This window comes from Cotesia glomerata, linkage group LG9 (assembly GCF_020080835.1).
Source record: "Cotesia glomerata isolate CgM1 linkage group LG9, MPM_Cglom_v2.3, whole genome shotgun sequence".
Taxonomy (NCBI): domain Eukaryota; kingdom Metazoa; phylum Arthropoda; class Insecta; order Hymenoptera; family Braconidae; genus Cotesia; species Cotesia glomerata.
Genome location: NC_058166.1, coordinates 11637659 through 11662473, shown reverse-complemented (window position 1 = coordinate 11662473; position 24815 = coordinate 11637659). Strand labels below are relative to the sequence as shown.

Sequence of the window (24815 nt, the reverse complement as noted above, 5' to 3'; positions counted from 1 at the left end):
TCATTTTTTCAACTCATTTTTGTGACTATTTTGGGACATATTTGTGACTATATCGGAACATTTTGTAACTATTTTGGGACATTTTTGTGACTACTTTGGAACATATTTGTGACTATTTTAGGACATGTTAGGGACTATTTTGGGACATTTTTGTGACTCTTTTGGGACATTTTTGTGACTATTTTGGGATATGTTTGTGACTACTTTGGAACATATTTGTGACTATTTTAGGACATGTTAGGGACTATTTTGGGACATTTTTGTGAGTCTTTTGGGACATTTTTGTGAGTCTTTTGGGACATGTTTGTGACTATTTTGGAATATTTTTGTGACTATTTTGGAAAATTTTTGTGATTATTTTAGGACACATTTATGACTTTTAGAACACTTCACTATTTTAAATTAATTATATAATTATTTCGGAATAGTTTTATGCCAATTTTTGAACATTTTTGTGACTGTTTTGGGACATTTTTGTGACTATTTTGGGACATTTTGGTGACTCTTTTGGGACATTTTTGTGACTATTATGGAACATTTTTGTGATTATTTTAGGAATAAGTTATTTTAGTAAAAAAAAACCTCTGCAAACTAAAATTATAAAAACATAATCGACTATAAATTATATAAATATTTATATTTATTATAATACAGCATTAATGTAGCAAAGTATCCGATCAAAACTATAATAAATTTAAGGTTATTATACTTAATAATTATTTTTGACTCAACATTATACTATATGAATCAAGGATAAAAAATTTAATTATCGACTATTATAAGTACAACAATAACGTGTATAATATAACATCCTACTAGTCTAGGATACTTCCTTCTATTTAATATAAAATACTTCGTGTGAGTTCGGAAATTGTTTATTGCTCATAAAATGACCGAGGGAAGTAAGTAATTTTCAGCAAGTATAATTCATAAAATAAAAGTTCATCATCCATCATTATGTATGATTTCAGGCAATAAATAAATAAATAAATAAATAAATAATTGTGTTGCATATATACGTTCGTCACCTTCCAACTCCTCCGATCTTGATCCTCGTAAAAATGAGCGCGAATAAATTAAAAAAATTTCAAAGATAAAAATACTCAACAATGAAATTACGTACATGTCAATTATGTTTTATGCCGAGTCTTAGCAGGTAATTAATCTATGTCAGGTATATAAGGTAAATTATTTCACATCTCGGACGTCGTTTTCCCAAACGTACTTTGAACAAATATTGTAAATCTTTCAGAATAATGCGTGCTGCTACTTTAGTGCTTTTTGCTTGTGCTCTTGCTGTTGGGGTAAGTGTAAATATTTGTTTTAATTTATCATCAATACAATTAACTTTTTTTAATTAATCGAGACATTACATTACTCTGAAACAGTTATTCATTCTTTTGAATGAGTAAAAAAATTGCACGTTTTTATTGTAAACACGACTTGAGAATTCTTGCGCTTTCACTTACTAAAAATTATGTGTTAATTTTATCTTTTTCGAAAGCCTTGGGGCTTTAAGAATTTCGAAAAATATTCGCACAGAAAATGAAAATTACTTCATTAAATTCGCTTTTTACTTCTATTATATTTTTATTATAAAAAAATTGTTTGCTAAAATTGAAAAATTTATTAATTTTGTAAAAAACTCGCTGTCAATTTTGTTGCATCTTGTAGCAGAAAAAATCTGGAAAACGATTGACCCGAAAAGCCATCCCTGCAACTTCCCGCCAATTCCATACCTAAACGCTTGAAATTGCACTTATGACGTTTCTGAGCTATTCGAGCTCAAAAATAAAATTCGTATATTATTTTGAGCTCTCCGAGCTCAAAGAAATAGCTCTTGTATGCTGATAGGAGTTTAATAAAACAGTATTTTTTGAATTTTCAAACTGCAATAATTTCTAAATGAATGAATCGATTTTCACGTGGTTGGCAGTATACCACGCACTTTTTCAGAATCTATGATATACTTTTGAACACAAACTGATCGAACCGAAAATCTTAAAGAAATTTGAAAAATTCACTTTTTCCGAATTTTTTCGACAATGATAACTCTCGAACGAATCAACCAATTTTCACATTCTTGGTGGTGATCGACGTGATTTTTTGGGCTCTAATAATTATTCTATTTCGTCAAAAATGATCCAAAAAGAAATCTCGAAGTTATGTGAAAAAAACACTTTTTTCGAAGTTTTTCGTTTTCGATAACTCTCGAACGAATCAACCGATTTTTAAGGGACTGGTGGCAATCGACATAGTTTTTTGAGCTTAAGAGCTGATTAGTTTTTGGAATTGATCGATAAAGCCGTTTAGAAGTTATTCCAAGAAAACGATTTTTTGAAAATTTTATTTTTGAGATTTCTCAAAATCTAGCAAACGAATCGATTCAAATTTTTACGAAATTTAATGGCAATGATACTCTTTGGATCGCCACCTATTTCGATCTGATCGGCCGAGCCGTTCAAAAGTTATAAGAGGTTTACATACATACACACACACACACACACACACACACACACACACACACACACACACACACACACACATTCGGGGCTGAGGAGAAACTGCTACCGGACGCGTCTCCCCGAGCGGATGGGAGGATGCTCGCTGTCCTTGGATGACACTTAATCTCTTAGTTGATGAGGTACAGGGGATAGGAGCCAAGCAAAATAACCAAACAAAATAAGCTCCCGTGGACAAAACTCCCCTGTAATGGGTTGGTCACACTAACTGACCTAGCAAGACGATCATTCTCTGCTGTAATCCACTGGGAGTGACCGGAACCTGTATCGTAGTTTCCGACGATGCAGGCCACGGCTGATGTGAGCTTGCTCTGCCGAGGTGTAAGTTGCAGCAGTGGATCAGGAGCCAGCCACTTCGGGCCTTGATCAAAAAGTACGCAGTGAGTGTTAGAGATCGGAATCTTCACCGCTCCGAGCGAGTTTAGTCCGTCCGTGTATTCCGGGACTGGCTAAATGTCGGCTAGGCCTCAGGGAACTGGGGTAGGAGTACTATCTCCGAGGGTACACCCGTTCCTAGTTATGGCAACCCGCTCCACTCCGTATGATGCGCTGGTAAATCAAAAAGTATGAGTAATTCACAGGAAACAAACAAGAGTGAAAACGGGCCACATGCCCAGCAAGACGCACTGCTACTTAGTGCAAAGATGAAGAGGACAGATGTTCTGGTACATCTGGAGAAGCTAGTCAGTGGACTGGAGGACTTTCTCCAAACCAAGCAAAATGTCCACAAGGAGATCAAGTCGAAGTCGACGAACATTTGCAGTGCCCTGAGAAGGTTCAAGAAACTGGACAAAGAGTGGCAGGACATCCAACAGCAACACGGTAATGTCGTGATGAAGACGAGTGCGACAGTAGTTTCACCTGCAAAAGCCGACACGTTTGTCGAAGAGATGGACACAGGTAGCGAGGGTGACGTCGAGTCAGTTGTCGAAGACGGAGAGGAAACTGGAACTGATATCAGGCCTGGGAAAAGGAAGGAGCGAAATTCCCCAGACTCAATGACCAGCCGTACTAAGAAGAAGAAGGACCTTAAACCAAGTCCTCCGGAAAACGCGGTAACACAGAACGGCGGAAAAAAGGAGGTGAATGAGTGCCAAAAAGTCCAGTCAAGGAAGTCCAAGAGAGAGCAAGCAAAAGAAAAGCTCCAGAAGCAACCGCCGAAGGAGACCAGGCCAGAGCCTAAGCGGAAAAACCGCGCAAACAGATCAGGCTGGACGCACTGATCATCCGCCCAGCAGAGACGGCAAAGTATGCTGAGATACTGAAGCGAATAAAGCGAATAAAGCGAATAAGTCTGTACTACAGTGGATAAGATCCAAATAACTAGGACCGGGAGCTTGCTGATTACGCTTTCGAGGAAGAGCACTGACCGAGGCCAAGCCTTACAGAAGACCATCGCGGGCATCCTCCAAGAAGACGTGAAGGTAATCTGCAAAGAACCACAGGAAGACGTGGAAATCCGAGATCTTGACGATACCACAACCAAGGAGGATATTCAGGCCGCCTTGCGAACGGTAATCAGAGAAACCTGCGAGATACCACTAGGGACAATTAAGATTCGTAAGGCCTACAGAGGTACTCAGACAGCTGTTATGACACTAGCAGCAGCTGCAGCGCGGAAGATATTGGCAGGAAGCGGTAAAGTCCGGATCAGCTGGGTCAACTGCCGAATCAGAGCTACGAGGAGACTCTAGACATCAGAAACGCCTTCAACTCCGCCGATTGGGAATACATCATGCAGGCCCTCCAAGAGAAGAATGTACCAGAATACCTTCTTAAGATCGTAGCAAGCTACTTTTAAAACAGGGTCCTGAAGTATGACACGAAGAACGGTCCGAGGGAGTATGATATTACTGGAGATGTACCACAAGGTTCAGTTCTAGGCCCGCTCCTGTGGAATATTATGTATGACGGTCTATTAAGACTAACTCTGCCAAGAAACGTCAAAATCGTAGCATATACAGATGACGTAGCCGTAGTGATCATTGCCAAACACCTTGACAAGATAAACCATATGTTCGATCTTACTTTTGAGCGCGTTAACCGGTGGATGGACGCAGTGAACCTGCAACTGGCGCAACACAAGACTGAGGCAGTGCTTATTACCAGCAGAAAAGTGATAGAGACCATTAAGCTGAAAGTCGGCGAACAAGAAATCACATCACAACCTTATATCCGATATTTGGGAGTGATGCTTGATGCCCGACTCAACTTCAAGCAGCAAGTGGAACATGTCAGTGCCAAAGCGTCAGTAGTGAGGGCTAGTCTCGCACGACTAAGCCGAACGTCGGAGGCCCAAAGCAGAGCAAGAGGCTATTATTGTCATCAGTAGTCACATCGGTGCTCACTTACGGAATATCCATTTGGGCCGACGCACTAAAGACGCAAGAATCATGGAGAAAGGCTGGACCAGTATATCGACTGAGTGCCCTACGAGTAGCTAGCGCCTTCCGCACGATATCAGAGGAAGCAGTGTGTGTTATTTCCGGTACTCTGCCTCTCAGAGTCCTAGCTGAGGAAAGACGGAACCTATATCAACGAAAAAGGTCAACCACACTGAGCCCTGAAGAACTTAGAAGGGAAGAACGGCAACACAGCATCGCAAGATGGCAACAGGAGTGGAATGCTGCAGAGAAAGGTCGGTGGACGTACAGTCTCATACCTCGGATTGATGTGTGGTTCAACCGGAGTCACGGTGAGATCAACTATTATTTAACGCAGATGTTATCAGGACACGGATTTTACCGGAAGTATCTTCACCGCTTTAAGCACGATGATACCCCAGAGTGCCCGTCCTGTCCAGGGGTCAATGAAGATGCGGATCATGTTTTCTTTGTGTGTCCACGTTTCAACCAACAGCACGATGAGTTAGAGAAGATTCTGAAAAAGAGAACCCAACCAGAGTCAATAGTAGAAGCAATGTTGTCGTTAGAAGCTGCCTGGAACGCCACAAGCACTTTTGCTACAAAAGTGCTTACAGAGTTGCGATCCATTGAGAGGAAAAGAGCGAAAGACAGAATCTAGAAAGAAGAAATAACATCTTAGCCACCAGAACGAAGAGCGGCAGCTAATTCCTCCCCCCCGCGAAGAAATGCCTTACGGTGGTACCATGGGGGATCAGAGGATAGAAGAGAAAGGGGTTTAGGGTTTAGTGGGTAGGGGCGTCAGCGTCGAGTTTTAGTATGACGCTGCGTCGAGTCGCCACATATCCAGGTCAAACAGCTATGCCTAGAATCCGTAAAAAGGATTCTCCCCCCTAAGGAAAAAAAAAAAAAAAATGTGTGTGTGTGCAAGTCACACACGGTAGAAGTGAAACTTCTGAAGAGTCCCTGATTAAAAATACTTGTTGAAAAGTATTGAAAAAATAAACAGTCGCTTCATGTAAACTGTATATTTATAAATACATAAAAAAAGAATTAGGATTATTGAAAACAACTCAAATTTCATGATTTTCAATACTCTTTGATGAGTATTTTTAATCAGGGGTAGGCTACGAGAGATTGAGACAGATATAGTCAATTAGTAAAATAGAGAATCAGGAGTATTAGGATAAATGTAAGGTTTATTATTTTTTGTCAAGCGGGCACATTATCATTTACGTTAGAACTATTATTTTCATTTTGTATAAGGTAAAGAGCCCAGTTACTGATACTTTAAGAGTGACAATTAAGGTTATACTATCATAACTCATATAAAATTTTATTAGAATAAATAATGTTTTATATTATTAACAAGTTTAAGATTTCTACAAACGGTAATAGGATCAAAATAGATATTTGAAGCGAATTAATAATTTAAATTAACATTTCAAAAAATGATGTTTGAAGCCCCAGTTTCTGACACTCAAAATTTTTCGTGCTGTAGTTTCTGACACTGACATCGGCCTAGTTTCCGACACTCATATTTGAAAACGATTTTTTCTGCCCTCCAGACGGAAAGTGGCAACTTTCGGCCCGCTACGCTAAACGAAATTGCCGCTTTCCGCCTCTGTCAGACAGAAAAATAGTATACAAACCTATGGTAGAAAAATACGAAATATCTCAGATATAATTAAAACGGAAAATATTTTAAATCGAACCAGATGAGCGCTCGGGTTACGAAAAGAACAAGAGGCTGCATTGATATGACCTCAACGGACAGAGTCATAAAAGTAGGTACTTGAGTCTAGCGACCCGCATGCATGTATCCAAAAACTCACAGACGAGAATGAAATATTTAAAGATTTTACGTTTATTTTTACACACAGAATAATTTTTAAAAAACTAGTAAAAATTGTAAAAAATGAAATAATTGATTAATTGTGAAATTAGTTAAGAATTGAACAAAATACTTTTCTTGTTTTTTTTTCACGCATAAAATACAAGTTAAGAATCAGAAAATATGAAAAATTGTAATGTCTCTAAAAAATGACGTATAAGTATAGTTTATTCTATAGAATAAAGAGAACGATTTTCTCGAATTTCAAAATGTTCTTCGTTGGTATCGAATTCTTTTGTTCTCAAACGATCTACGCAGTGGATTTTCCTTACGTTTTATATTATCTTTTGGTGTATCCCTTTTAAGTATCCAGCAAAAATCTGCCATCGTATTAATATTCCAATTTCCTTGATATCTAGTCTCCATTTCACTTATGCCTTGATGGAATCATTCTTCCTGTTCTTCATTGTAGTCTCTAAGATTTTCAGGAAACTGGTCAATTAGAGAATCCATGAAGTGTAGTTTGAGGTTTATTAAGAAACCTAAATTTTTATAATTTGTCACCAATTTTCCACTAACGTCCTGTAGTTTTCACTTTTTTGATTTCCTAAAAAGTTTTGAGACACATTTTTAAAATTTACCCAAGCTGCTCTCTCCGTCTCGTTCATTTTCCCTATAAAATTTGCATCCTGAAATAGTTCAGATTCGGGATCCATCGAAAATTCTTTCTTTTAATTTTGCATCATTTATCGCAGAAAATTTTTCTTTCAAATACTGGAAACAATAGTAGTAGTACACTGGATACTTAAAAGGGATACACCAAGAAATAATAAAAAACGGAAGAAAAATCCACTGCGTAGATCGTTTGAGAACAAAAGAGTTCGATACCAACGAAAAACATTTCGGAATTCGAGAAAATCGGTCTCTTTATTCTAGTTATACGTCATTTTTTATAGAAATTAAAATTTTTCATATTTTCAGTATTTGTAACTGCAATTTTCCTGATTTTTTTGGTTTTTTGAGATTATTTTTAATTTTAAAACGTTAACGGGGCAAGAAAACTTTAGATTCAAATTCAGTGGAACAAAAGACATGAAAATCATACTCAATCTGAGTCCAAAAAAATTTTTATTTCGAAAACTTCAATTTTTCATGATTTTTTGCAATTTTTTTGGGTTTTTCGTTATTTTTTCAAATTTGGACGGCTCACCGGGCTAATTAAATTTTAGAGTTAGATTCAGTAAATTAAAATACATAAAAATCATACGTGAACCGGGTCCACAAAAATTTTTTCATTGTTGTGACTGCAGTTTTTTGCAATTTTTTGTCTTTTTTTTGAGATTTTTTGCATTTTACTTAACACGGAGAAAAAAGTATTACTATTACCACAATACAGTAAAGCGATGATCACGATCCCCGCATGACTATACTTTAGATGCGCAAATGCCCAATCTAGTGGATCGTGATTATCACGATCCACATGGATTCGGATATCGAGTGTCTATATTGCTATGGTTTATAGATGATTAGTTGTCTTGAATTAAATATTAATTATATTTTATTGCAGATTATTATTTTTTTGGTATATTATTGTTATTAACATAAATACAAATTCCTTTTGTAGCTTGATTAGTTAAAAATTTTTGTGTAGATTATGACAGTCAAGAATTGGGTTAGGTTTAAAAATGTTTAAATAATGACTGACAGCAGTACTGTTGGAATTTATCTCATATGAATTTTTACAAATATTATTATTATTAGTTTAGAAATTTGTATTATCGAAGTATTCATAAGAAAAAAATTTTTAATGGAATTTTTACTTCTTTATTACTGTACATATTTCATACAATAACATATTTTTGTATAAAACAGTATAGGATCAAATCATTTATGCTAAAAAAGACTTTTATGAAAACAAAAATTTTATTTATTTAATAAAATATATAATGTACATTGTTTTTCCTTATCAACGCAGTAGAATTATATACAATAACCACGGACACAGCATTAACACAGTTAACGTAGGAAGATTTATTTCTTTACTAGCCTTCAAAAATCGACACAAGTTTTTCAAGATTTCACTCAAGTAATTTATCAACAACCCAATCATCTATATCACTATTATTATTAATTCACTAATTTATGTAATTATCACTATTTCATCACCAAAATTGTTAACAAATCCACTCGTAAGTTTCAAACTTGGTTATGCGTGGTGGCGTTGAAGGCGTCGTGGATCGTGATAATCACGATCCGTTTCGCCGTAGTAAGGAAACGTTTCTTTATGATCACAATACGTTTTGACATATTCACATATCACGGCAAGTGAATATAAGAATCCGAAGTATTGAGTATATCAGGTTATAATATTGTGAAAATGACAATACTGTTTTGAGCTAATCACAATACTACGTTCACGATCCACTAGATCGCTACAATAGCAATACTTTTTTCTCCGTGAAGACTGGAGGGTGACCGGGCCAATCAGACTTGAAATTCGGATTCAGCGGGTCGAAATACATGTCGGTAGGTAGGTCCAGTCCAAAGTACATTCTACTTTTTTTTTTTTTTGTGGCCGGTGTTATTTTTAAATAAGGAGATAAACTTATCAAATGTTACATTTTTTATATAAAATACTCACATGTTTATTCAAACTTTGCACTTTAATCTTTTAATTATTAAATTAAAATTTTTTATTAATATACCAGTCTTGCCATCAATAATATTAGTAATTTTTCAATTCATCAATTAGGTCTTAAACAATTATATAGATATATTATATGTTATTGCTTATTGTCAATATTATTGATCGATAATGAAGGTACTTGGCAAGATGCCATCAGAACCAGAACGTGCAGAAATGATGAAGAAATGTATCACAGAATCGGGACTCGATGAATCTGCCAAGAAAGATATCTTCATAATGCCCGAGGGAGAGCCTAGTCAAAAAATAAAATGTTTCCATGCTTGTATGAGCAGAGAAATGGGTGTCGTACGTATATGAATTTTTTAAACATCAAATCACATTTTGTGATCACAGAATAATTTAATTTAATTCATTCAATTTTTTTATTTGATTTGATTAAGATGGTTGATGGAAATATCAACAAAGATAAAGCCATCGAGATGATTCCGGCTGATTTTCTGGAGCGTGAAAAAAATGTTGAAGTTTTGTCGAAGTGCAGTGAAAAGAGTAAGTTTCATTTTTTTATTAAATAATGATTGCTATTCGTAAAGATATAATATTATTCAATTCTAAATTTTTACATTTACTTATCCTCAAATCAAAAGATCATCATTTTTTTTTTTTTTTTTTTTTTTTTTTTTTTTATCACGATATTGTACGAAATAATGTCCCAAGTATGTAAGTTGATTCATTTATTTATATATGAGTTAAATCGATAAGGTTTTTCGAGATTCGTGTGAGAGCGTACACGCTTTGCTCGTTGCACCAAACTTCCGATAGCCGAAAGCTATGTCCACTCAATTACATAAATGTAAGCAATTCAAATGCTGTCATGTTTTTTAAACAGACTCTCAATATATGGAACCTTCCATAGCTTTTCAACATAGTTGAATGTACTGTCAATAGATGGCGCTACATTTTTTTCAATGAAATTTTTTTTTGTTTTATAATTTTTTGAAATTAAATTTTTTTGTGTTGTTTTTTTTTAAACAATTTTTTTATTAAAAAATTTTTTGTAACTTTTTAGTCAAAAAATAGTTTTTCAACTTAGTATTCATTTTATCAAAAAAAGAATATATATATATATATATATATATATATAAGCTTTAATACGGTAATTTAATTTTCAAAGTTGATGAAGAATTTAAAAAAATTAGAAAAACGGTAGACCCTGAAGGCCATCCGTGCAACTTCCCGCTCATTTCATACCTAGATGCTTAAAATTTCACTAATGATGTTTTTGAGCTCCCCGAGCTCAAAAATACTATTTATGTGTTATTTTGAGCTCTTTGAGCTTTAAGAGATAACTTTTCATGCTTTTGAGCTCTTTGAGCTTAAAGGTTTGATAGAAGTTTGATAAAACACAATTTTTCAAAATTTTAAACTGCAATAACTTTTGAATAAATGAACCGATTTTTACGCGGTTGGCGGATTAGTTTTAGGAGTTGATCGGTCGAGCCGTTTAAAAGTTATTCCAAAAAAACCACTTTCAAAAATGATTTTTTCTTATTTTTTTTTAGGTTTTTCAAAATTTCTCAAATTCTATCGGTCCGAATCGGTTCAAATTCTCAGGAAATCTAAGTTTGAGGGAACTCTTTAGAAGGCCGTTTGGTTGGGTCCAATCGATTCAGTCATTCAAAAGTTATAGGCGATTCACATACTTACACACACACACACACACACACACACACACACACACACACACACACACACACACACACACACACACACACACACACACACACACACACACACACACACACACACACACACACACACACACACACACAAACACACACACACAAACACACACACACATACATTCACACACACACACACACACACACACACACACACACACACACACACTGGGACTGGGACTGCATTATGCAAGCCTTGGAAGAGAAAAACGTACCAGGATACCTACGTAGGATAGTGGCTAGCTACTTCACGGACAGAATCCTGAGATACGACACGAAAAATGGTCCAAAAGAGTACGGTATTACCGGAGGTGTACCCCAGGGTTCTGTTCTGGGTCCACTTCTGTGGAATGTCATGTATGATGGCCTGCTGAGACTGACTCTTCCAAGAAGTGTCAAGCTTGTTGCATATGCAGACGATGTAGCTGTCGTAATCGTTGCGAAACACCTAGATGAGATAAACCACATGTTCGGTATCACCTTTGAGAAAGTTAACCGATGGATGGATTCAATGAATCTACAACTGGCTAAACAGAAGACTGAGGCTGTGCTTATTACCAGCAGAAAAGTGATAGAGACCATAAAACTGAAAGTCGGAGAACAAGAAATCACATCACAACCATATATCCGATATCTGGGAGTGATGCTTGATGCCCGACTCAACTTTAAGCAGCAAGTCGAACACGTGAGTGCAAAAGCATCAGCAGTGGTAGCTAGCTTAGCACAACTGATGCCAAACGTCGGAGGCCCAAAGCAGAGCAGAAGACTACTACTATCATCTGTAGTCACATCAGTGCTCACTTACGGAATATCTATCTGGGCGGACGCACTAGAAAAGCAAGAATCATGGAGAAAGGCTGGACCAGTCTACCGTCTGAGTGCCTTAAGAGTAGCAAGTGCCTTCCGCACAATATCTATGGAAGCAGTGTGTGTCATCTCCGGAACTTTGCCTCTCAGAGTCTTAGCTGAGGAAAGACGGATCCTTTACCAACAAAAGAAGTCGACCACACTAAGCGCTGAGGAGCTTGGAACAGAAGAGCGGCAGAGGAGCATAAGTAGATGGCAACTACAGTGGGATGCCACAGTGAAGGGTAGGTGGACGCATCGTCTCATACCAAGGATCAACGTTTGGCTAAACCGGAGTCACGGTGAGGTCAACTATTATCTTACACAGATGTTATCAGGACACGGCTGTTTCCGGGCGTATCTCCACCGCTTCAAGCATGATGATTCCCCGGAGTGCCCGTCCTGCTCAGGAGTCAATGAAGATGCAGAGCACGTTTTCTTTGAGTGCCCACGTTTTTACCCACAGCGAGATGAGCTGGAGAATATCCTGAAGAGGAAAATCCAACCAGAGACAATAGTAGCAGCAATGCTGTCATTCGAAGCTGTCTGGAACGCTACCAACACGTTTGCAACAGAAGTCCTTAAAGACTTGCGTTCCACCGAAAGAAAAAGAGCAAATAGCAGAAGATAGAAGGAAGGTAGTTAACACCTTAGCCACCAGAAGGAAGAGCAGTAGCTAGATCCTCCCTTCACGAAGTAATGCCTGACGGCGGTTTCCATGAGGGATTAGAGGAAAGAAGGAAAAGGGGTTTAGGGTTTAGTGGGTAGGGGCGTTACTGTCGAGTTTTAGTATGACGCTGCGTCGAGTCGCCACATATCCAGGCCAAACAGCTATGCCTAGAATCCGTAAAAAGGATTCCCCCCCCCACAAAAAAAAAAAAAAAACAAAAAAAACACACACATGCATGCATACATACATACATACATATATACATGCATACATACATGCATACATACAGACATACATACATACAGACATAGTGACAACCTCGCGGGGATAGTCAGGGAAGTTTCCTGTGACCTTCAAACGTCGAGATCTGATGAAAATTCGATTTTTGCAAAACGGGGTGAAAACAATAACTTCCCGATTTTTGAAAATCTTCGATTTTCTTAGCGGGAAGTTAATAATTTAAACAAACCTAAAAAATGTTTTTTTTTGGTTAGAAAAAAGAATTCAAAACAATTTAAAATGTTAGTTCTCGATGAGTGAAAGAATTTAAAGATGTTAAAATTATTAAAAAATATTATAAATAATTCAAATTTCATTATTTCCAATACTTTTTAATCTATTATTTAATCAAAGCGTTAAAAAATAAGGTATGAGATATTCATTATCAATCATTGTTATTCAATCAATACATTGACTTAAATATTATTCGTATTGCCGTTTTAATTTAATTTGTCGACTTTTTAATACTATACAATTTTTTTTCAAATTTAAATTTTAATACGTTTGGTATTTGATATTTTACTTCAAAATTTATGTAATCAATTTATATCATTCTATTTTCTGAACAAATTTTGATTACAGAAGGAAGCGATGACTGTGAAACAGCTTATCTCGTTTTCAAATGTCTGCGTGATAATAAGGTAACACTAATAACCATAATGATGTGTAATGAACAATGATACTAATCACAATTGCTATATTATTATGAATAAAAATAAAAAACTCAATGCTCACTTCTACTAACGTAACCTTCATGCTTATTTATTAATAATGGTAATAATTATAATTATCATTGTAATTATATAATAATGAATAATCTTCATCGAACATTGTTGTATAGATGATACCTCCTCCTCCGCCTCGGCCGGAATAAAATTGAGGATTTCTGATCACTTAGATATTGTATAAAGATGACTCACGCTCCTGGCAATCGACCGAATTGAATATTATGATATTATGTAATAAAATGGTAATAATAATAACATGAATTGGTATAATGTTACAATCAAACATGTTGGATGGAAATTAATAAAATAGTAAACTAATAAACAAACACTATCAGCAGAAAATAGTTATTTTTTTTTTAAACGAATAATGTCACATTCGTCTATTTCTGAGTAAAGATCATAACAAAGTAGAACATTTATCTATAAGCAATGTTTTTGAGATACTCCGATGCGACCTTTAATCTTTCAGGAATATTGACAAAAATTCGGAATATTTATAAGTTAAAATTAATAATCATTGCAGTGATATGTAGTCTATGATGGGAATGATAACGATTTTAAGCACGGATGGATAATAATGCTGACTAATTTTATAAAAAATATGAGAAAAACTTTATTGGTTTATTATGTATCAGTGACGAGGTAATGATTTAATGAACAGCAAAGCGGAAAATTTATCGATGTGTTTCTCGTATCGGTCATTCGACGATTATTTTTTCCTGGAAGATGTGATTGGAAATTAGTTAGATGGATTCTGTATATAAGCTAAGGTATCAACGATTAAATACCATTTTCCGATTAAAAATCTTTAATCATGCATCGATTCGCGGTTGTTTTAGTTTTCGCAGCAGTTATTGTCACAGAAGCGGTAAGTTTAATATTTTTAATTTCAATTTTTTCGAAGTTTTAGTGAGTTTTAATAGCAGTGGTGAAAAAATAATTCATTTTAATGCAAGAAAAAAAAATAATTACATGCAATCAGAGAATTGACATAGTGACAGAGTAATTGGTTTTATGAATCTCATAAGTTCAATGCTAGTAAGCATTAATATGATTCTTGGTTTTTTTACTTTAAATACCAGGATATTTTAACACGAAAAATTTTATTTTCACTAAAAAAATCATTCAACTATCACTATATTTTTAAAAAGTCATTATTTTCTTACTTTGATATTTCAAATATTGATGTTTAATACACTAGGAAAAAAAATCCTTCTCTTAAGATTTAATGTTCTTAATACAGGAAAGTAATTTCGTGAAATTTTGTGATACTTCATTTTTTTGTTTGAAGAATTGGTTAAATTTTATAAAAATAATTTTTACTTAATTCAATTAAAGCTATTCATTTGTATGCTTATAATAACGAAAATACATTAAAAAATATAACTTGAATCAAGAGAAAAATTTTTAAATCCAAAAAATCATTTAAAAAAGTTTCATTGTCTGAAATCAACATGACAAATGATTGAATCAAGTAGTATTCACTTAAAAATTAAAAAAAATTTCTCTACTTAAGGTAGTAAAGTCGTGCAATTAATGTAAAATCTTCCGTACGGCGCGAGTGATGCGACTAGGTTTCATTCTAACTTTATCGGCTCTCCATACCTTTTTGTGTAAAAGAAGTACTATCGAAAATTAACTGCTCAGAAAGCGTGAGGTGAATCGATCTGAAATTTCGGTTGTGAGCTATTATAGTACTTATTTTTCAATAAATAAGTTTTCATAATTTTGGTAAAAGATGAATTGTTGGACGGTACTATTTTAAATCAAGACAATGGTTTTTCAATCGTTTTCGGTGGAGGAGAATCACTACAAGTTCTCAAAAACTGCATAGAATGCCGCCAATCTCGTCAAAATCAGTTAATTCGTTCGTGAAATATTTAATTTTTGAAAATTCCAAAAAAGTTTTTTTTTTACTATAACTTCAAAATTTTACATCGAATAGTTTGGTAGGTAACTGATAATATTTTTGTGTTTAAATAACTGCGTCGAATGCTGCGAGTCTTATCAATAACGATTGATTCGTTCGGAAAATATCGCAATTAAAAATTTTAAAAGAAGTATGTTCTCAACAACCACTAGAATTTCGAGTTTGAAAAAGAATAAAAGTTATGTTTTTGAGCTTGACAAGCTCAAAACTTCAAAATAGCTCATTTTTCAATCGTTTTGTACGTGGCGGAAAATTTCAGAGGTGGCCTACAGATATATCATATACGCCACCTATACTATTAGCATATATTTAAGTTAACATATAAACATAATTAATAACTAATTTTTTCTTTGCGGGTTTATTGAATAATTCAACGAATTTCCATCCAGAAATCACAAAATTCTCATCATTGCTTGACATAATTCTATTTGGGTGATATATTTATTATTTAATATTTGCCATTGATATTAATAGGCAGTAACACCTGAAGATCTCGTTAAATTTGGAAGAGCTCGCAGGGATTGTGACCGGAGCACTCCTGTGGACAGTAGTATCATTGATCGCGTGATTAGTGGTGAAATGATTAACGACCGTCAATTCTTTTGTCACGCCGCCTGTATTGTCAAGGAACTTGGCCTGGTATGTAACTTTTGTTTAAATTAAAAAATAATGATAATAATAAATTTTTGGGTTTAGGTGAATGCAGATGGTTCCTTAATGATTGATAAGATCGTAAGTAAAATTCCTGAAGGCTTACCAAATCGTGATGCCATAGTCAATGCTGCAAATGAATGTGGAACTAAAAGTGAGTGTCATAATATCCATCGCCAAAAAAGATGAATGTTCTTAATGTTAATTGAAAAAAAATTTTTTTTCAGTGGCTGCTGATCCATGTGATAGAGCCCAAATGATATTTAATTGTTTCCACGAGAAAAATGTAAGAAAATTATAATTCAATTTTTTTTTGTTAATTTTTTATTAATAAAATTTAAATAATGATATTAATTAAATTATAATAAATAATTATTTGCGATAGGTTCCAAGTCTCTTAATGGGATAAATGGTTAGAAGAGTCAACATTGCTTTGAAAAAAGAATTTTGCATATTTTGGTAATTGATTCATGGACTATCAGCGGTTAAGGTGATTCTTAAATGAATAATCGAGAAAACAGTCATTCGAAAATTTCTTCTAAATAAAAATATTGTTGTCTTTGAAATTAAAAAATAAATCTGTTGTCTTGATCAATAAATAATGTCTTAAAAACTTAATTTTTATATTTACTACTTAAAAATATTAAATCGCTGCTTTCAACTTACTCATATTTATTTCATCATAATGCGAAGGATTAAAGAGTGCTTTACGATAGAAAATTTTTTCATCATATTTTTAACCAAAAATTTAAATTTTGTGCCATTTTTTTTTTTGTGGGGAGGTTAGTGCAAATGTCACGCAGTTCATATGGTTGTATATGTTATTCTATCATGTAAAAGTCGTACTTCCTTCCCGCAAGATAGGGCAGAAACCTAAATTTTTGAGGCAGACATGATGAAAAAAAATTAGGAAAACGGTTGAACCCTGAAGGCCATCCCTGCAACTTCCCGCTACTTTCGTAATTAAGCGCTCGAAATTGCACTTATTACGTTTTTGAGCTCTTCAAGCTCAAAAATATAATTTTCATGTAGTTTTGAGCTCTCCGAGCTCAAAAGTCTGATACGAGTTTAATAAAACACTATTTTTTGAATTTTCAAATCGCAATAACTTTTGAATGAATGTACCGCTTCCACGCGGTTGGCGGAATTCGACGCAATTTTTCAAACTCTATAATATATTTTCAAACACAAATTGATCAGACCGGAAATTTCGGTGTAATTCGAAAAAAACACTTTTTTTCGATTTCTTTCGTCAACGATAACTCACGAACGAATTAACCGGCTTTGACCGGCTTGGTGACGATCGACGTGGTTTTTCGATGTTAAGAGCTGATTAATTTTTGGAATTGATCGTTCAAGCTGTTTGAAAGTTATTAAAAAAAAACCACATTTAAAAAAATTTTTTTTCGCAGTTTTTTCAAGATTTCTCAAAATCTATCGATCCGAATCATACATACACACACACACACACACACACACACACACACACACACACACACACACACACACACACACACACACACACACGCACGCACACACACACACACACTCAAACACATACATACATACAGACATACAGACACCATCGCGGGAATAGTCAGGGAAGCTTCCTAGGACCTCAAAACATCGAGATCTGATAAAAACTTCGAAAAACGGGGTGAAAACAATAATTTCCCGATTTTGGAAAATCTGTGATTTTCTTAGCAGGAAGTTAAAAAGTGGAATGTACATTGGACCGGACCTACCTACCGACATGTATTTCGACCAGCTGAATCCGAATTTCAAGTCTGTTTGGCCCGGTCACCCTCCATCTTTGAGTAAAATGCAAAAAACCTCAAAAAAGGGCAAAAAATTGCAAAAAACTGCAATTTTCAATTTTCTTAGGGGGAAGTTAAAAATAGTACACACACGGGGGAAGAATGTAGAATATCCCGATTCGCGTACTGCCACCCTTATCTTCGACTCAAGGGCAATTTTACACGCAGATTGGAACGCCCTATTTTCCTTCTTTGGCGTGTAACATACAATTTCGATGCAACATTTTTTCTATACTTTTGACTGGATGTAAAGAAAATTAGTGTACACCGCCCGTGAAGTAGTTTGAAAGCTCTGAACTATAATAGACTCGTTTAATCTCTTACAAGATTTGGTTCCTCAATTAGCTATTTAACTCGGTGTTCCTTAACTATAATTAATGAAAAACTAATATTAAGCATAAACAGGTATAGCATTTAGTAGGTGCGCATGTGCGTTGTAAGCAAGACAGTTGCCTCTAGGTTAATTAAAGTCATTTATTCTTAAAAAAAATTTTTTTCATAATTATTTATTTGTATTATTTTTATCAGTTTATTATTATAGCAAGCTGATTTTTTTCATGACGAAACATACAATAAAGATTTTTATTCAGCCTTATCGGTCAATTCTAATGTTTAGCATTCAAGTAAATTTAAATGTTGGAACATGACATATTATTATCTGTCGGTAAGTGAGATAATTTTTGAATTTTTTTTTTCAACAAATTTTACCGTAGTCTACCGTCAATTTTATTAGGCTTTCCGTAAATTTTATCTAGTCTACCATATTAAGTAGGTAAATTGATTTTTTTTGTCCATTTTTTATTTTAAAATGGTAATAAATTAAGGGCCGCATTATGCGATGCCCACGATCACAGTGAATTTAATAGTTATTAGAAGAAAAAAATTTTATTTCCGAATTCAAGAATTATCGGTCTCTTCTATTTATGATCCATGCAATACCATACAAATTTGAATATTATAACAACTATAGTTAGCTGGAAATTATGAGTATCTGCTGGAGTAGTAAATATTAGCAATTTTGACTTTGGTATGTATCTTGGTCTCTTCAGTGTATTATGGTACACACCTAACTACATACTACTTGGTTGATGTATAGACTACGATATAAATATGAGTTACCGAGGAGTGTAACTTCTAGGTAACTATTAATAAAGCAATATCCACAGATTCGGTAGAATCTGGCGCCAAGTTCCGTTCAAATCCGTTGTCAACGGATCGCCAGACTACCGACTATGTTTACTGTAAGCGAAACGGTATTTTGAGGTTGCAAAATTTTATTTAATTCTACGGTACTTTTTTTTTCCTAAATTGTATATTATAACAGTAATTCATACTTTATTTCACTGTTATTAATTAATCATATTCACTTATAACAATTAATCTACTTGAAATTACTAAATTTAATCAGCACAAACTATAGCAACGCAAAAATTTCGATCCTGACTTTTTTAGTAGATTTTATAAAAATCTAACTATTGCAGCCGTCCTCATGGCGCAACTTTGAAAAAATTTAGTCGTTTTCTGACTCAGTTTGTCGAGCTGAGTCAGAAAATGTATATAGTTCAAAAGTTTATATATGTATGTATTTATATATATATATATATATATATATATATATATATATATATATATATATATATATATATATATACATACATATATATTTATACGATATAACGCGGCTTGTCAGCACGATAGCGTTTTTAATTTATAACCGATTCTTCTCAAACTCAACATGCTTTATCTATCGATCAAGACCAAGGTTAAGTTCGAAGATGAGCTTAATCGGGCGAGTAATTTGGAAATGACAGGATTTTGAAATTTTGAAAATCGTAAAAATTGATGTTTTTACTACTTCAACTTGATATAATTACTGATCGAGACAAGATATCAAAATTCGGTAAAATGCATCGTAAAGCTCTTTTAATAAGCTTCAATTTCCACTACTTTGAAGTGGTAATAGTCTCAATATTACTCCTTTTAGAATTCGTTTAATGAAACAGTTTTACTGTTGCAGCCGTTTTAGAATTATTGTCTGCATCATAGCTTAATCATGATGTAAATTCAATAATTACGGTAATGATTAGTCTTTCGTGTAAAGTTTTCAGGTAATTCGTCAGTAAATATGTCACAAATTAGTTCTATATATTGTTTTCTTCAATTAAAATTTTATCCGGTTTCAAACATCTGATTGATTTGCAAATTGTTGTTCCTGAGCAGTTATTTAAAATTTAGTCATTTATAATTCAAATTTTATAATCTTTGCAATTCTTTGAGAAACTTTTTCTTCAAAAGTTAATTTTTTTTCCAAAATTTGTTCTAAATAGTTTTAAATTTATTATTGAATTTTGTTTTTAATTCATAAATAAGTTATACATTATTGATGTTATCATATTATTTTATTAAAAATCAATTTTCTTTATTTGAAAAATCTACTTCCATTTCGGCTGCCGAATGGCCTTTTTATTTCGATGGGCAAAGTGATCTGCCACAGACTAAATAATTCGAGAATGCATAGTAATTCTTCATTAGATGGGAAACTACAGTTAAAAAAGATATTTCACAGCTTGCATCTACACCCGCCAGAGTGCGCTGGAATTATTTTTACATAAACTGTAGCTTCAAGAGGATAGTTTGTTATAAAAAATGCAGCCAACGCGAGATTTAAGTTGGTACCAATTGTAAATTTTTATTATAATTACAAAAAATACTAAAATCTGAACAAAAACAGTTTTACTGTAAAAAAAAATCGCGCCAAATCCACGTTCATAAGACTATTAAAAAAAAAATTTGTTTTTTTCTTTACAAAAAGATATCAAATAAAAAAATTAAAAAATCCAAGTAACCAATATGATTGTTTATGATTTTCGGAAATTAAAAAAAATTTTGTTGTAAATTTAAAAATTAAAAAAAAAATTTTGGAACGTATTTAGTGTGCATGGTTGCAAAATATTTTACTTTGAATGAAATTCGTAAAATCTATTTACTAGCACTTTAAAAAAATTGAAATACACAATGACGCACACCAAGTACGTTCCAAAATTTTTTTCTTAATTTTTAAATTTACAACAAAATTTTTTTTAATTTCCGAAAATTATATACAATCATATCGGTTACTTGGATTTTTTAATTTTTCTATTTTATATCTTTTTGTAAAGAAAAAAAAAAATTTTTTTTTCTTAATAGTCTTATGAACGTGGACTTGGCGCGATTTTTTTACAGTGAAACTGTTTTTGTTCGGATTGTTTTGTCACTATAGAACTTTCAGCCCCAGTTAGACATCTCCTACTCATATTTAGGTAGATTAAGATATTAAGTTAATTTGTTAATAATCTCTAAGTCTTGAAATAAACGTTTTTATGTCATGGCTCATGACATTCACTAGAATTGATCGATCGGATTGAATAATAAAATCTTCATTTTATCTTTATTATAATTACTTTTTTTATTTCTGGTAAGAAAAAAATTCTTAAGAGGAGCAATTTATTTCATTTAAATATTAAATGAAATATTGAATATTATTCCACTTTTCATTTATTTTTAACTTAATAGAATTTTATAGTTTTTTTTTTTTTTTTTCTTAATTATACAAATATAGTGTATGTGCACATTTATTAACGCAAAAATTTCAAAGATTCAATAAAATGTTAAATTAAAACGTTTTTCTTTCGTTGTTTTGTTTCCTACAATCACATAAGCATTATAAATCATGCACTTGTAGATTTGCCAAACTTTTTTCACATTTATAACCTTCGATCTTTGATTTACTAATACAAATTAATCCTTCACTCTATTTTTTTTTTTTAGAGAAATAAAAATGTTATTGCCGAAAAAAATTAAATTTTTTTTTTTTTTTTTTTTTTTTTTTTTTTCCCTATCGAAACCGTGCGTACGAATTTTGAATTTCCCGATACATCTCGTATATTATTATTGTTAAATCTTTTTGTCTTTCTGACATTACCGAGGTGATTCTAAATATTAGTATTAAGAATAATTACAAATTATTTAAATCCTTAATTATCGATCTTTACGACATGAAAAAATAATGACATAATCAACGAGGTCAAATTAATAAAATCACATTTGTAAGAACAATTTTCTGCGTACGGATGAAAAAATGATCGAGAATAGTTTAAAAAAATCTACAAGAAAAACATAATAACATAATAATAGGATATCGTACATATTAATTATAATTCATGTCAAGTCATAAGAGGTAATTATTTTGCATTGGGTATATAAGGCAAATTATTTCACGGTTCGAATATCATTTTTCTAATCGTACTATATACAAACATTGTATATTTTTCGCAACAATGCGTGTGGCTACTGTGGTATTGATTTTTTGTGTTCTGACTGTGGGTGTAAGTATTTTTAAAAATATATATCATCCGTAAATTTTGAATATTAATTTGACAAATTAGTTTTTAAACAATTACCCGACTAGAAATTTCGTGAGGCATTGCCGAACAATCAGTTTGGGGCAAGTTTGGCTTTCCGAACTTTGGTAAGCCTAGTTTACGCCTTATTAATTCTACTATAGGTAAGCCAAAGTTCAGCACTGCCGCAGTTTTTCCAAGCTACGTCCAAATTCGGCAAACCAAACTTCGACAAATCTTTGGTAACTGTGATTTCATGCAAGTCAGGCATACCAATAGTATGTCTAACTTTGGACTGCCGTTGGTTTTCCAAGCAATGACCAAGTTTGGCAAACCAAACTTCGGCAAATCTTCGATAACCGTGATTTCATGCAAATCAGGCACACTAATAGTTTGTCAAACTTCGTTCTGCCGTAGGTTTTCCAAGCTTCACCCAAGTTTGGCAAACCAAATTTTAGCAAATCTTCGGTAACCGTGAGTTTATGCAAGTCAGGCACATAAATAGTTTGTCAAACTTCGTTCTGCCGTAGCTTTTCCAAGCTACACCCAAATTCGGCAAACCAAACTTCGGCAAATCTTCGGTAACTGTGATTTCATGCAATTCAGGCATACCAATAGTATATCAAACTTCGAACTGCCGTAGGTTTTCCACGCTATGCTCAAGTTTGGCAAACCAAACTTCGGTAAATCTTCGGTAACCGTGACTTCATGCAAGTCAGGCTTACTAATAGTATGTCAAACTACTGACTAGAAATTGTAGTGAGAAATGTCGAAGAATTAGTGAGGGACAAATTTGGTTTGCCTAACTTAGGCCTGCTTAAGTTGCACCTCATAAAAACTAAGGTAGGCAGAACGAAAATTGGCATGCCGAAAATATTCCAAATTCGGTTGTGATCCTGAAACTGTGTGGCATTGCCGAAATCTGGCATATTATGGAAATGCCGGACTGATTTGTAATAACGGTAACCCTAAATAATTGCTGAAGTTCGGCTTGCCAAACTTGGACGTAACTAGGGAAGTCTCATAGATTCCTTAAGTCTGATATATCATGGGAATGCTGGACTGGATTCAAGTAACGATAACCTGAGTTTTGCCAGTTTGGAGCGAACTTGGCTTTCCGAACTTAGGCTACCCCAATTCGAATTTTATTTGTTTTAAATTAGGCAAGTCGAATATTGATCGTGCTTATAAGTATCTTGAGGTACGAAGTCGCTCATCATCGGCATAGCGTCGCGGTATGGTATAGGGCCCTCGTGCGCCGGGTACAGTGTTCGAGTCTCGCGTTCGATATGTACGATTTTTAATAATTAATAATTACTATTAAGGCGAGTGTGAAGTAAAGTTAAGTGTTATGTGAGACTAATGTATCTAACTCCTACATCATCTCCTTCCCCCTTGACTTATCAAATCTACCAATCAAACAAAACTTCTTTACATAAAAAAATGCTCCAAAAAATAAAAAAAAATTACCGAAAAACTAAAATTAAATAATAAAAAATAACATTAAATAAAAGCAAAAAAAATTTGTTTTTTTTTATTCGCGAAATATTTGAAAAATTTAGTCCTAAATTCCATGTTTATACTTAAAATAGTAAAAGTAGATAAAAAAATAAGCATTTGTTATTATTAATTTTCACTTGATAATAAAAAAGCTAAATAAAAACCAAGAAAGAATTAAATTTGGATTCTTCCTTGCGAATTTGGTTTCCTAAATGCTGCTTACTTAGGTAGCCAAATTTGGACCGAATGAGGTTTAGACAATCACCAGCAAGTGTGGTTTCCAAACTGCAGCCTAATTAGGAAGCCAAGTTAGGCTGAGTCTCGCAGCTGCGTTACATCCCAAACTTCGGCCAGGTTTGGATGCCTCACTTACCGCAAGTTTGGAATTCGGCATGCCTTACTTGCACCAAATCACTGCCTCACTGAAATTTCTAGTCGGGTATATATGTCATATTTAATGTATTTTGTTATTAATATTTATTCTTTACAATTTAGCTACTCGGAGGCAATGTGGGGGCAAGGGGATTAGAAACTGCCAAGAGATGTGCCTCTGAAACACAACTCAATGAAATACCTGTAAAGGATATATTTAGTCATGGGGAAGAACCTAATAAAAAAATAAAATGTTTCGTTGCTTGCTTGGCTAGAGAAGATGATATTGTACGTATACTTTTGTTTTTTTTTTAATCAATTAATCACATGAAAGTATGATATAATTAATCGATTCAAAGTTTTTTTTTTAGCTTGTTCACGGAAGTTTCAACAAAGACAAAATTTTCGAGACGCTTCCGGATGATTTTCCAAATCGTGATAAGGTTGTAGAACTGTTGGCAAAATGCAGTGACGAGAGTAAGTTTTATCATAATTATTTAAACATTCCTTAGGGGACGGAGAGGGCGGGTAAAATGAA

The 24815-nt window shown here is 33.7% G+C and overlaps 2 protein-coding genes across 7 annotated transcripts in view; both read left to right on the top strand.

Moving 5' to 3' along the window:
* Positions 1-1148: 1148 nt before the first annotated feature.
* LOC123271923 (general odorant-binding protein 56h-like) overlaps positions 1149-24815 on the top strand; it is a 28998-nt gene continuing 5331 nt past the window's right edge. For 2 of the 6 annotated variants that reach the window (XM_044738476.1, XM_044738480.1), the window contains exons 1-3: positions 22272-22390; positions 24401-24565; positions 24649-24754. In XM_044738476.1, coding sequence (XP_044594411.1) covers positions 22343-22390; positions 24401-24565; positions 24649-24754 — 319 coding nt within the window. In that variant the 5' untranslated portion in view covers positions 22272-22342. Of the gene's footprint in view, positions 1305-9540; positions 9712-9806; positions 9913-10925; positions 11021-13482; positions 13542-13741; positions 13971-22271; positions 22391-24400; positions 24566-24648; positions 24790-24815 lie in introns of those variants that run through there. The other 4 variants (XM_044738475.1, XM_044738481.1, XM_044738479.1 and 1 more) reach the window with 4 other exon arrangements.
* On the top strand, positions 14344-16823 carry LOC123271924. Its single transcript, XM_044738483.1, has 5 exons — positions 14344-14496; positions 16033-16197; positions 16255-16363; positions 16437-16495; positions 16595-16823. Exons 1-5 carry the CDS (start codon positions 14443-14445, stop codon positions 16616-16618), a joined length of 411 nt encoding a protein of 136 aa, XP_044594418.1. The 5' UTR covers positions 14344-14442; the 3' UTR covers positions 16619-16823.